Source organism: Anabrus simplex, chromosome 4, assembly GCF_040414725.1.
Source record: "Anabrus simplex isolate iqAnaSimp1 chromosome 4, ASM4041472v1, whole genome shotgun sequence".
Classification (NCBI taxonomy): domain Eukaryota; kingdom Metazoa; phylum Arthropoda; class Insecta; order Orthoptera; family Tettigoniidae; genus Anabrus; species Anabrus simplex.
The window spans coordinates 207,207,370-207,222,034 of record NC_090268.1 but is presented as its reverse complement, the minus strand read 5'-3'; the positions used below and the strand labels follow the sequence as shown (position 1 = coordinate 207,222,034).

Here is a 14,665-nt window from a genome sequence, read left to right as displayed (position 1 = left end):
AGGCAACGCCCAGACCTGTGGTGTTGCACACACGGGCACGACTCACGGGTACTGGAAACCAACACTGAACCCCCCTCGAGTGCTACGAATCACAAAAATATGGAGTACATAACAGAGTGGTACTACTCGCAAGTAAAAGCGACCGATGGTGTTCCACGCGTGATGGTACTAATCAAAAGGAGTTTAATGGTTCTAATCCAAGCATCCCTTGGTCGCCCCTTTTAGTCGCCTCTCACGACAGGCAGGGGATACCGTGGGTGTATTATTCGTCTGCCTCCCCCACCCACAGGGGGTGTGTGTTTGGTCCGCGAGAGGTATTTTATTTCCCTCTAGTCTGCCGGCAAGCCGGTTAGGACCCCCCTATCCGCCACCTGGGACGCGCCACGTGGGAGTGTCACCTCTCCCGCTGCTACGCTTGCGTAACAGGTTCGTGGACGTCGAAACTTAGTTCACACTTGAGATGATGGAGTATGTGACGTCATAGACGACACATATCTCTCCCATGAAGCCTTCTTACTTTGACGAATAAGAACTCGCGCCTTAGCGCGGAATTTTTTGAATGTTGCCAAGTTGGCCGCAATAGGCTGTCTACGGTAACGTTTGGGAGCGCGACGGCGTTCTTTGATAGCTGCTGCTATTTCTTCGTTCCACCAAGGAACGAGTTTTCAGCGAGGGGTCCCCGAGTAGAACGGAATGGACTCCTCAGTAGCAGCAAGGATAACTCGGGTGATGTAAGTTATTTCCTCGCCGACAGTCCGCCTGATATCATCGTTAAAGGCAGCTAACGATGATTACTTTGGCCAATCAGCATGTTTCAAAATCCATCGAGGGGGAGCCACGACGGATTTTTGGTTCTTCAAAGTAAGAATGATGGGAAAAGGGTCACTGTCACAGAGATCATCGTGTGTATTCCACCGAAGCAGTGGAACCAACGTTCGGCTGCATAGACTTAGGTCGATGCGAGAATACGTGCCATAACGTACACTAAAGTGAGTTGGTTCCCCTGTGTTCAAAATACATAAATCCAGCTCTGTTACTAATGTTTCCAGCTCTCTCCCCTTGGGGCAAGGCGTCTCCGAGCCCCATATGGGGTGATGGGCGTTAAGATCGCCCAATAAGAGGAAGGGAGGTGGTAGCAGATCTATAAGATCAGTGACATCATTTATGGTAAGAGCGTGACCTGGTGGAAAATAAACAATACACCCTGTTGTTATGACAGGCAGCGGAACGCGAACAGTTACAGCCTCGTGTGAAGTTCTTAATGGAACCTCTTCGCTGTAGGTATCAGAACGTACACAAATGCAACACCACTGGACGCCCGGTGAGCATAGTACCGTTCTGTCGATTATAGTCTGAAGTTGGTCTCCTGAATACAGACTATACTCGCTGCGTACTCACTAATGAACTGACGTAACTCAGCAAGATGCCTATCATAACCGTTACAATTCCACTTTAACAGTGCCATAGTGTGGACTATAAAAGGAGTGTTAGGTTATGAGCGACATAATTCTCGTAAGCCTAAACACTATCTAGTTCTACATCCGTAGATGTAGAGGACAGCGCGACATCCATCCCGTCATCAAAAGATGGCAGGGGAGCCGCCCAGAACTTCGACGCTTTTCGGGGGCGAGGGGGTCCCCTACGAGGAGAGCGCGCAGGTTTGGGAGCAGGAGTGCCTCCTGGCGCAGACTCATACCCCCCAGATGGGGGGCATAACTTCTCGTTCGCAGGGGAAGTCCGAGAGCGCTCAGCACGGGCGCTCTTCTTCGACTTCTTTTTTTCTAATTTAGACTGGCTGGGAGATGGTTTCCCAACCCTGGTCGACGATGCCGCCTCCGCTTGCTGGGGCACGAGTTTCGTCCACCTCCTAGGGGGGAGAGACTTAGTCTTCCCCCCTTGCTGTGCCGGCTGGGAACTGCTAGCCTGCACAGACTTCTGGTTGGTCGAAGGTGGGGTGGTCCCCCCTTCGAGATTTAACTATTTGCGACCTTGCTGGGAGCAGCATGAGTCGCGTTTGGCGCAGCGGTCTGGACAGGTGTCGAGGTTGATAATGACGTACGTGGAAGACTCTGAGCTATCAAACTATAGTCGAGACCATCCAGGGTCTTGATCTCCTGGATCTTCTTCTCACTCAGGTGTGTCGGACAATTCCGATCCCGAGGAGAATGAAAACCGGAGCAGTTGGTGCACTTGTATGGAGTTGTGCACTCCTCCGCGCCGTGAGCTACTCGTCCGCATGTACCACATACAGCCTGATTCGAACAGCGAGATACCATATGTCCGAATCGCTGGCATTGATGGCATCGCATAGGAGGCGGGATGTACGGCCTCACATCGCAAAGATAAGTTGTTACCTTGACTTTCTCTGGTAACACTGACAACTTGAAAGAGACAATGAAGGCACCAGTGGCAACGTCTTCACCGTTTACCTTGCGCGTATTGCGCCGGACGTGTGTCACGCCACGGTTCTTCATGTCTTCCATCAACTCGTCGTCAGTGTTCAAAATAAGGTCGCGGTGAAAGATGACTCCGCGAACCAGGTTCAAGGACTTATGCTCCTCGACTTTGACGGGGATTTCGCCAAAGTGCTCGCACTTAAGCAACTGATCAGCTTGCAGTGCTCTACGAGTCTTTAGAAACAAACTACCGTTGCGCATTTTCTTAAGTTCCTCCAGTTCGCCATAGACGCCTTTGATGTGCCTACTAAACAGGATCGACTTCACCAGCTTAAAATCGTGCCCATCGTTTCTGGTAGCGACCAGAATTCTAGGGAAGCTGGATCCCATTCCTTCACGCTGCGCATTTTCCCAGGGAGTGGAACCTCTCAGGGATGCAAAAGTTGACTTATGTGGGGGACCACCTTGAGAGAGCCGACTCCGTTTGGAAGCTATGCCCGATAGCTTCGCCCCGAATGCCACCCAAGGCAATACCCACCTGGTCATAGGAGGTACTGCCCGGGTTCCGATGTTGGACGATGCCTAATACGGGATGACTGAGGCAATGAGCACTGAGACTCCCTTCCTCCAGCCACCCGCAATAGCATGTACCCCATAGCGTGTACAGAGCACTAAATATAGAGAAAAAATTAATGATGATGATGATGATGCTTGTTGTTTAAAGGGGCCTAACATCGAGGTCTTCGGCCCCTAATGGTACGAAATGAAACGACAAAGTAAAAGTTCATAATTATCCACTGACCAAAATAAAAAATGCCATGAAGAATGAATGAGCGAATGAATGAATGAATGAACATGAATTTAAAACAATAAGTGGATCCGACTCAAAAACCTATCATAGTTAATAGTATTACTGACCAAGGGACCACTTCCAAGGCAAATAGAGGATGCTTGGTGTCTAAATGGGTCCAAAATACAAGTCAAAGGCCCCTCAGAATGGTACTTATCGCTAGTAATGTAGAACCATGGTATCTGTCCTGTTGCGGTACTAAGCATTGGTAGCAGAGACTTGCGGTATTCCACACATTATTGTACTACTCAAAGCTTATGAAATTCGACATTAATACAGACCTATGTTTTTCTCACTCTGCGGCGACATTCACAGGCAACGCAAACCTATGATGTTCATCACATTATAATACTAACCACAGGGACCTCTCCCTATCCCGTGGTGTTCCTCATATAGTGGGTACTAATCACAGGTAAGGCAGGTCCATGGTAGCTATTATCCCATGGTCCCGCTCATATGGTGGTACTAATCACAGGTACTGCAAAAGCCGACCGCGCGGTGCTCCTGTGTGCTACTAATCACAAACCCATTTCGTACCTAATATAGTGGTACTACGCACAAGTAAAAGCGACCCTTGGTGTTCTCCGCGTGGTGGTACTAATCACATGTAGTTGCATGGTTCGAATACAACCATCCCTTGTTCGCCCCTTTTAGTCGGCTCTCACGACAGGCAGGGGATACCGTGGGTGTATTATTCGTCTGCCTCCCCCACCCACAGGGGGTGTGTGTTTGGTCCGCGAGAGGTATTTTATTTCCCTCAAGTCCGCCGGCAAGCCGGTTAGGACCCCCCTATCCGCCACCTGGGACGCGCCACGTGGGAGTATCACCTCTCCCCCTGATACGCATGCGTAGCAGGTTCGTGGCAATATATTGTGTCTGATAATGCTAAGGCTTTCACATCTAATCTATTTCGTAAATTTTGTTTTGATCTGTCTATATCTCATGTGACAACTTCTGCTTATTACCCTCAACCATCTCTGGCTGAACGGGTTAATCGTAATCTCAGGTCAGCGCTTATTGCCTATCATCATGAAGATCATTCCAGGTGGGACACGTCCCTGCAATGGTTAGCTTTCGCTCTAAATTCGGTTGTTCATGAATCACATAGATTTACTCCAGCTTCATTGATGTTCAAGTTTGTTCCCAACACGCCGCTCTCCAACCTTTGGTCTTTGAGTGATATTCTACCTGAGACAATAGATCCAGATAATATTAAAGATCTTTGGAAGAAGGCTAAAGCCAAAGTGTCTCATGAAAAGGTTAGGGAAAGATATGATCGTGGACGGAGACCCACCAATTTGAAGGTAGGTGACCAGGTGATGGTCAAAAATTTTGTTCCCGCGGGCAAGCTTGCCCCCAGATTTCATGGGCCGTGTATTATTCTCGATTTCCTTACACCCGTTACCTTATTACTAAGCAATCCAGCCACCGAGAGGATATTTAGGGTTCACCTGTCGCAGGTGAAACCGGTTTAACTTCCGCGCTAACGTACCTGATTTTATATTTGTTTTAACATCTTTGAAAGAATTCGGAAGGTTATATTTTTTGTTTCATTTTGAGGCCTTCTGCCCTTGGAATCACGTTGTTTGTATTTAAGCATGTATTGTAAAACCTTCCCCGACCAGTTAAACTGCCATCATGTCCTTACCATGGCCATTTCCACGCTCCCGTCTCCTGCTCAACAACACACAGTGGATATTTAAATTAAATAAATATTTCCACGCCGTTGGCCCCTCAGTTCCACCACAATGAATGTACCCTAAAATCATTGTGGTCCAACAAAATTCTGCCGCCGAGATCTTAATGTTTTAGTGCCCCCGCAGCAGCGCGGCGCCGTACCGCCACTGAGGTGGGGTATGGGCCCGCCCCTCTCCAGTGAGGCCATCCAGGGTACGGCGAGCCGGAGCCCTCCTCCCGGCCAAGGCTGATGTGCGGCGCACAACCTGCAACTTGCCCGCGACCTGTATGTTCGCCGCGGGCGCGGCGTGCTTCAACTCCACTACTCCTCTCATAGTGATGATGATGATGATGATGCTTGTTGTTTTAAGGGGCCTAACATCGAAGGTCAGCGGCCCCTAATGGTACGAAATGAAGGAACAAAAATTGCAAAGGCATCCACTGACAAAAATAAAAATAAAATATGTCATGAAGAATGAATGGATGGACAGGAACTCAACAAAACACAAAACAAACAAACAAAAACCAGTGGATCGGACTCAATACAGATCGAAAATAACATTATTACAGACCAAGGAACCACTTATAAAGCACAATGATGCTTGGTGTCTAAAGGGGGTGCAAAATCCAAGTCTAAGGCCCCACAGAATGGTACATGTCGCGAGTAAAATAGAACCATGGTATGTGTCATCTTGGGGTATTAATCAGAAGTAGCGAAGACTCACGGTGTTCCACAAAAGATGGTACTACTCACAAGTATTGCAATACGTACAAGTAACGCAGACCTATGGTGTGTCTCACACAATGGCCCAACTCAGAGTCAACGCAAACCGAGAAGGTTCCCCACCTAGGTGTACTAAACACGGGCGCCGGTATTCCCGTGGTGTTCCTCACATAGTGGGTACTAATCACAGGCAACGCAGACCCACGGTGCTGCTCATATAGTGGTACAACTCACAGGCTACGCCCAGACCCGCGGTGTTGCACACATGGGTACGACGCACGGGTACTGGAATCCGCCAGGCCAGGCTTTTACTGCTACTAATCGCAAACCTATTCCGTACCGAATTTAGTGGTACTACTCGCAAGTACAGGCAACCTATGGTGTTCCCCGCGTGATGGTACAATTCAAAATTAGTTTCATGGTTCTAATTCAGTCAGCCCTTGGTCGCCCCTTTTAGTCGCCTCTTACGACAGGCAGGGGATACCGCGGGTGTATTCTACATGTGCGTCCCCCACCCGCAGGGGGTACTCCTCTCATAGTGCGGGCGAGCGGTATCTCAGGGTACTTGAGGGGTCCGAGCGGCCTCCTCTGGACACAAGCAGCGGCGGCTGGTCTGGCCGTCAAACCTTATCAACATTGAATGTACTTAATCAGCTACATGGACATTTAATATCAACAATTACTACTTTTTTTGATTCAACGGCAATATTTAGTGGACTTAGAAGATTTTTCTTCCCTTTCAAGAATTAAAAGTTTTTCCTTCTGAATTCAACTTCTACAAGCATAAAGGCTTTACATCTAAAGTATCCACAAAGAATTTTGAAACTGGATCCAATCATTTAAGAAAATCTGGTTGTAAATACTTCTGCAATTAACTTCTATATCAACATTATAACTTGGACCTTATTTTAAAACAAAAGTTTATGTTCTTCTGTGTTTCCCCTTGGAGGCACTTTTGGGGGGCAGGTCTGTACCGGGCGGTACACCTCCGCTCCGCTAATTCAAACATTGCGCCAGTTGAAACTCATCTACTGGAGGAAGCCTGAACTTTAACTACTGTGTTAATTCTCTAGTTTCTCTGAAGATGCCCCTACTTGTAAATTTTGAAGAGTTCTGAACTGTGTCTTTTTCGATTTATTTTTGTTTTCTCTGTAGTGAGAAGTGTGAACATTCGCTTCTAGATGGCACCTCTTAAGAACTACAATTGTGCACTCTAGTGCGAAGTGAAGGAACTTTTCTTTGAAGAAATTTTGTACTCATAAGTTTGCTCTTTGTTAAATTTCTTTCTGTCATTGTTTGAGTTGGCAATGTTAATCCGTTCGTTCCGCCAGTTTTGAAATGAGCCAATCCCGATTTTCTTAAATTAATTTTCGACTAATCGGGGGGCTTTCTTCCCAACCTACTCTGTAACTGTGTTCGGTAACCAATAAAAGCTCGTGGGCGGGTGTTATCATTCATGAAAGGTCTCAAATGTTCCACGAGGGTATATAAACTGCTGATTTTCGGGTCTCTGCGCCACTTCAGTAACATATATCATAGTGTAAATTATGTAGCAGGGGGCGGGAAGCGCCTCTTTCGTCGGGCAGCAGTTCTTCAATAAGGTAATGGCTTTTTAATAACTTCTTTTCTTGCTAGCTCAGCAGTTTAACTCTCGGGGCAGGTTCGAAAGCTTTTACCATGTAACTTTCCTCTGAAATGTAAAAGACTCTTGATTTAAATTCTGCCTCTGGAACTACATATGGGGATAGAGAGTGCTTAACCCTCTCGAGCTCCCACTCATATTGCTTTGAGGTGAACTTATTTTCACTACTGTTTCTTCCCTTCTAATGTAATGTAAATCGTTTCCTTATATAAGTCATCTCTTTAGTATGGGATTAGCCCTTGCATTAGCGGCCTAGTGCCAAGTAGGTTTCAATAAGGCGTATTTGGAGTGCAGTTTCGCCTCCTCTCAAGTTGGTATTTTGGAGGCCATGTAATTGTCCTGTTTCTTCACTTAAGAGGCCTCAGTAGGTTGGGTATTTTTTACTCCTGTGTGTATGTCCTTGGAGGACAGCTTGAATGTGGAGTTTGGTGTGCCCTTTGATAGGCTGGAACTTTGAGAGCGGGTTGCTCTTCCAAAACAAAAATTGTTTCTGTGTGCCTCGAGGAGGCTTTACTGGGTAATTGGGAGTAAGTGCTCCCGGGCATGATAGGGGTTTTCTCCCCTTTTGTTGAATCTTGTATATTCGAGTAAAGTTGGGCTTATTGGCTCAAGGATTGTAAGTCAGGGTCTCGACGCCCAAATCCTGTAACCTCGGTAATTGTACTTTTTTCATTGGTTGCTATGCTACTATGTACCTGTCATTCTTGTTATTTCTTGATTTTGCAAAGAAAATATAACCTTGTTAAATTTTATCTTAACTTTAAGTTCGTAAGTTGAGACCTGTTCACCCCAGCACCTTCTTTCACCTCTAACTACCACGGAAAACTCCGTAATAATAATAATAATAATAATAATAATAATAATAATAATAATAATAATAATAATAATAATAATAATATCAGTTGGCTAAACTGAATTGTTTGTCGATTGCTTTTGGTGTTCTAAGGTTACTAGCACTTCTATCTCTTCCCACCTCCTTAAATTTTCCTCCAGTCACAAATTTCGGTATTTAATTTTGTAACCCATCAAAATCGTGGATGTGTAACAGGGCTCTGGCCCAGAGAGTTCTGGAACCTTCCTCTCCGCTATAAAAGCTGGGACTTTTGGGCCATATTGCCTTTCCATCGTTCTAGTCAGGAAGCTTAGATTGTGTTCGTAGAGGATGCAAGGGGCAAACCTCGCCCACCGTCGGAAGGCCCACGTACTCAAGGTAATGTCCGACTACTTTTAATCATGTGATAGTATCAACAAGGTAACTTGAGGGGAAGGTTTCAAATATCTTTCGTAATGTAAACTTCAATCGGTCAATGTAAATTTTCAAACAAGTCTAAGGGCCTTATTGTAAATGAAATGAATGGCGTATGGCTTCCAGTGCTGGGAGTGTCCGAGGACATGTTCGGCTCGCCAGCTGCAGGCGACCTGCGCGTCGTGATGGGGATGAATTGATGATGAAGACGTCACACACATCCAGCCCTCGAGCCAGCGAAATTAACCAATGATGGTTAAAATTCCCGGGACCCCGATGACCAAAAGCCAGCATGCTAACCATTTAGCCATGGAGCCGGACACATTATTCTTAGGGAATAAAGAGTATGAACCCCCGTTTAAGTCCCATTCAACTTGGTATTGGAGTGACTATGATTTTGTAACATTTACAATTTATCTCTTTTTTCGAACTTAATACCTTTCTCCTTCTAGCCACCTCTGCAGTGTAGGCTTATCCTCTGTAACTTCGGATCATAAGCCCACATAAGGTTTTCAAGAATTTCAAGTGTATTGCAAAGGAGGGGAAGTGTTTGCCTCCCAGCGTTTTAGTTTCCGACCGATAACTTAAGCCTTTCTTTTGACCACTAAGGCCATGTGTAATGGGCACTTATTCCATCTGTTAAAATTTAACTATTTCTATGTAACTTCGACTGTCGAGCGAGTAAGACAGTGATAATCTGTTTGCTAGTCAGCTAATGTAAAATTTAGATTGTGCCTTGGAGAGGCTAGATTGGAATATGTTTTGGAGAACAGTCTCCTAGATAGTTAATTGTTTGGAGCAAAGACGCTCTTTTGAATGTTGTAAATTCTGGAGCCCCATCTCCTTACATGTAACTGACTGGAGCAGTTTGAGCTACCTAATTCATCTCTTAAAAATCATTCTGTCCATTGTACCACATCGTTCTTAGGTTTCAAATAACTATTGTTAGAAGAGCTGAAGAGATTCCCTATCGTCTATCCAACCGTTATCTGCTATTTTTCAACAAAGATTAAAATTTGAAAAGAAAAAACAAAAGCAAGGAAAGAAATAAAATTTCAAAATTTAAATTATACTTTGATTTTTTCTCTGTCCGTCCACTCACACCCGCACATTCATACACCCCTCTGGTTCACGAAAACACTATAATAATTGTACCGGTTGGTACACCTATACGCCGCACATTTGAATTTTCCGCCTTAAAGTACTCCTCTACAGCTGAAACTCTGAACTTTAAAACTGAATTAATTCAACCGTTTATCAGAAGATGTCACTGTGTTAATTTCGAATTGTTTTTGTTTACTAATTATCAAGAAGTGTGGACATTCTCTCACAGATGTCTCTACCAAAAACTATGATCATGCACCCTGGTGCGAAGTGATGGAACTTTTCTTGAAGATATTTTATACTCATAAGTTTTCCTATAACTAAATTTCGTTCTTTCATTTGTGGGTTCGTAATATAAATCTTTCCTTTCCGCCAGTTTTGAAGTTAGCCAATCAATAATTTCTGTCATTAAGTTTCTTCCCCAATTTTTGATGTGTAAATTTTAGTTAGCCAATAAACGCATGTGGGTGTGTCGTAATTATTCATGAAAGGTCTCGAATCTTCCCCGAGAGTATAAAACTGCTGATTTTCCTGGCTCTCGGCCATTTCAACAACATCTAGCTTAGTGTATGAAAGTATAGAAGGGTGCGAGTAGCGCCTCTTCCTTCGGGCAGCAGCTCTTCAACAAAGGTAATGGCCTTTCAACATCTTTATTTCTTGCTAGCTCAGCAGTTTAGCCCTCGGGGAAGGTCCGAAATATTTTCAATGTAACCCACCTCTCTAAAATTGTAACTTAGCGCCGGCTTATGTAAAAATTTCTTATTACTTTAACTGTAAAGCGGAGATAGAGAGTGCTTTACCCTCTCGAGCTCCCCTTCATTTTGAATTGAGGTGACTACGTTTTCATAAACCGATTTTCTACTCTTTATTAAAATTTTCTTATACGAGTCACCTCCCTAGTTTGGGAATAGCCCCTGTATCATCGGCCTAGTGCCTCTTAGGTTTTATAAGGTTTCATGTAGGAGTGCAAGCAACGCCTCCATTCACCATGGTATTTTGGGCCATTTAATTAATCTGTTCTTTTCCACTGAGACCCAGTAGGTTGGGTATGAGATTCCCCCGTTTCATTTAAAGTAAGCGGTGCCTTGATGGTAATTTGTGTAATAGTCTGGTATTGCCTTTAATAGACTTGAAAAATTGAGAGCGGCTCAGCTCTTTTTTTGTGTTTGAAAAGTGCATCTGGGAGGCTTGAGGTTAAAAGTTGGGAGCAAGCACTCCTTGAATGAAGGGGTTTTCTGCCCTTTGAATAAATGAGTGTACCTTGGTAATGTTGGGCTAGTAGCTCAAGGATTGTGTATCTGAGGCTCGAAGCCAGAACTTGTAATGATCCCATAGAACTTGTGCTTTCATGCTCTAGTTTATAAATTATACCTTATACCTGATTTTGGCTTGTTGATTTGTTACTTGTTGAATTTGAGTCTATATGAAAATTGTTAAGTTCTGAAAATATAAACTTTATTGACATTTTAATTCATCTTTCAGCTTTGTGTTAGACCCATTCCAGCCCGCACCTTCCTTCACCTCTGCCTTCCACGGATAACTCCGTAACAATAATAATAATAATAATAATAATAATAATAATAATAATAATAATAATAATAATAATAATAATAATTGTACCGGGCGGTACACCTCCACGCCGCTAATTTAAAAATTGCGCCAGGTGAAACTCCTCTGCTGGAGGAAGTCTGAACTTTATCTACGCTGTTAATTCTTTACCTTCTCAGAAGATGTCACCACGTGGAAAATTTTGAGTTTTTGAACTGTGTCATTTTTTATGTGTTTTTGTTTCGCTTGAAGTAAGAAGTGTAAACTTTCTCTCCTAGAGGACACTACTGAAGATCAACAATAGTGCAACCTAGTGCGGAGTCAAAGAACTATTTTGTTGGAGAAAATTTAATTTCAAGAGTTTGTTCTTTGTTAAATTTCTTTCAGTCATTGTTTAAGTCGGCAATATTCACCCCTTCTTTCCCCTTGTGTTGAACCTAACCAATCCCGAATTTCTTAAATTAATTTCTATCCAATCAGATGTATCTTCCCCCAACTTGAATATGTTGCTGTGTCCTACCCAATAAAGTGTTTGTGGGAGGGTGTTTTTATTCCCCTAACGCCTAGAAACTTCCGCGAGAGTATTTAAACTGCTGATTTTTGGGTCTCTCGGCCACTTCTGTTCCATCTTTCAGTGTATTAAGTACATAGCAGGAGGCGGGAAGCGCCTCTTTCCTCGGCAGCGGTCAGCAACAAGGTAATGGCCGATTAATAAATTCTTTCTTTGCTAGCTCAGCAGTTTAACTTTCGGGGCGGGTTCTAAGCGTTCCACTATGTAACCTTTTCCTAAAATGTAACTTCTCTTTTCATCTATTCTCTTGTAAAGCTACATACTGGGATAGAGAGTGCTAACCCTCTCGAGCTCCCACTCACATTGTCTGGAGGTGAACTTATTTTCTCAACCAATTCTTCCGTAATGTAATGTAAATTGTTATTTTCTTAAGTCACCTCTGTAGTATGGGATTAGCCCTTGCACTAACGGCCTAAGGCCAAGTAGGTCTTAAACAAAGTGTATTAGGAGTGCAAGTTCGCCTCCCCTCAAATTGTATTTTAGAGGTCATGTATTAACCTTCTTGTCATTTAATAGACCTCAGTAGGTTGGGTATTTTACCCCTGTGTATATGTCCTTTGAGGACAGCTTAAAGGTGGAGTTTGGTGTGGCCTGGGAGAGGCTTAAAATTGAGAGCGAGTGGCTCTTTTGAAAATTGTATATTGTATGCCTCGAGGAGGCTTTTCAGTGTAATTTGGAGCAAGGGCTCCTAGGTATGAATGGGGTTTTCTGCCCCTCCGTTAAAATTGTGTTTGGGGTAAAACTGAGCTGATTGCCCAAGAATTATGTTTCTGACTTTTGAAGCCCCAAATGGGGTACCTATGTAAATGTATTTTTCAATTGTGTTTCGGCTACTAAGTACCTGTTCTATTTGTTGTTACCTAATTTTGAAAAGAAAATATAACCTTGTTAAATTTTAAAATTAATTTCACTTTAGTAGCTTGAGACCTATTCACCACCCAGCACCTTCTTTCATGCATAACTACCACCAAAACACGGTAACAATAATAATAATAATAATAATAATAATAATACGCGTTTCATTTTTTCGTTCTATTTTTGTGAGTAACCCGCCCCCTACTTTTTCTCCAAGTATTTCTGATAAACGCTGAGGTATAGTTCACATATATTTCAAGCATGGTTCCTTTTAAAAAATTAAAACAATATATTTTCACATCCCTTGTAATTTTAACACCTTTAAAACATATACCTTATAAATACTCTTTTTCAATTAAGTTGGAAAAAATGTCCTAAATCTCAAGAAGAGAACTGCAAGCGTTTACCTGATACTTGCACATGGTGTGATCTGAGCATATGTTGCAGTAGTTCTGAGCGGTCGAGAAAGGAGCGGATATGGCCGCCAACAGCATCACCAGTAAAGTGGGTAGCAACATATTGAGAAACCTACAACAGAAAGTGAAGAAATGAGCCAGATGATAGATATCAATCAATGACGACTTATCTGCATTTGGAGCAGTTGCCCAGGTGGCAGATTCCATATCTCTTGCTTACTTAGTCTTTTCTTAAATAATTGCAAAGAATTGGGAGATTTATTGAAAATCTCCATTGGTAAATTACTCCAGTCCCTAACTCCTCTTCCTATAAATGAAAATTTGTCCCAAATCGTCTTCCTGAATTCCAACTTTTATCTTCACATCGCAAAATTTTCACTTTTAAAGACATCAACCAAACTCATTCGTCTACCAATGTTATTCCACGCCATCTCCCCACTGACAACTCGGAACTTTACACTTAGTCGATGATGATGATGATGATGCTGCTTGTTGTTTTAAGGAGCCTAACATCGAAGGTCATCGGCCCCTAATGGTACGAAATGAAAGAACAAAATTTTCAAAGGCATCCACTGACCAAAATAAAAATAAAATATGTCATGAAGAATGAACGGATGGATGGATGGACAGGAACCAAACAAAACACAAAACAAACACACAAACAAACAAACAAACAAACAAAAACCAGTGGATCAGACTCAAAACAGATTGAAAATAACATTATTACCGACCAAGGAACCACTTATAAAGCACAATGATGCTTGGTGTCTAAAGGGGGTGCAAAATCCACGTCTAAGGCCCCACAGAATGGTACATGTCGCGAGTAAAATAGAACCATGGTATGTGTCATGTTGGGGTATTAATCAGAAGTAGCGAAGACTCACGGTGTTCCACAAAAGATGGTACTACTCACAAGTGTTGCAATACGTACAAGTAACGCAGACCTATGGTGTGTCTCACACAATGGCGCAACTCATAGCCAACGCAAACCGAGAAGGTTCCCCGCCTAGGTGTACTAAACACGGGCGCCGGTATTCCCGTGGTGTTCCTCACATAGTGGGTACTAATCACAGGCAACGCAGACCCACGGTGCTGCTCATATAGTGGTACAACTCACAGGCTACACCCAGACCCGCGGTGTTGCTCACATGGGTACGACGCACGGGTACTGGAATCCACCAGGCCAGGCTTTTACTGCTACTAATCACAAACCTATTTCGTACCAAATTTAGTGGTACTACTCGCAAGTACAGGCAACCTATGGTGTTCCCCGCGTGATGGTACGATTCAAAATTAGTTTCATGGTTCTAATTCAGGCAGCTCTTGGTCGCCCCTTTTAGTCGCCTCCTACGACAGGCAGGGGATACCGCGGGTGTATTCTACATGTGCGTCCCCCACCCGCAGGGGGTTGTGTCTTTGGTCCGCGAGAGGTATTTTATTTCCCTCAAGTCAGCCGGCAAGCCGGTTAGAACCCCCCTATCCGCCACCTGGGACGCGCCACGCGGGACTTTCACCTCTCCCCCTGCTACGCCATCGTAGTAGATTCGTGGTACACTTAGTCGAGCAGCTCGTCTCCTTTCTCCAAAAATCCTCCCAGCATAAATGTGTAACATTTTCGTAACGCTACAGTTTTGTC

At 43.8% G+C, this 14,665-nt stretch overlaps 1 protein-coding gene across 1 annotated transcript in view; it reads right to left on the bottom strand.

Moving 5' to 3' along the window:
* LOC136872574 (venom allergen 5.02-like) overlaps positions 1-13,133 on the bottom strand; it is a 112,275-nt gene extending 99,142 nt beyond the window's left edge. The window contains exon 1 of the mRNA XM_067146376.2: positions 13,021-13,133. Within this exon, the coding sequence (XP_067002477.2) occupies positions 13,021-13,131 (111 nt within the window). The 5' untranslated portion in view covers positions 13,132-13,133. The remainder of the gene's footprint in view (positions 1-13,020) is intronic.
* Between the last annotated feature and the right edge of the window lie 1,532 nt (positions 13,134-14,665).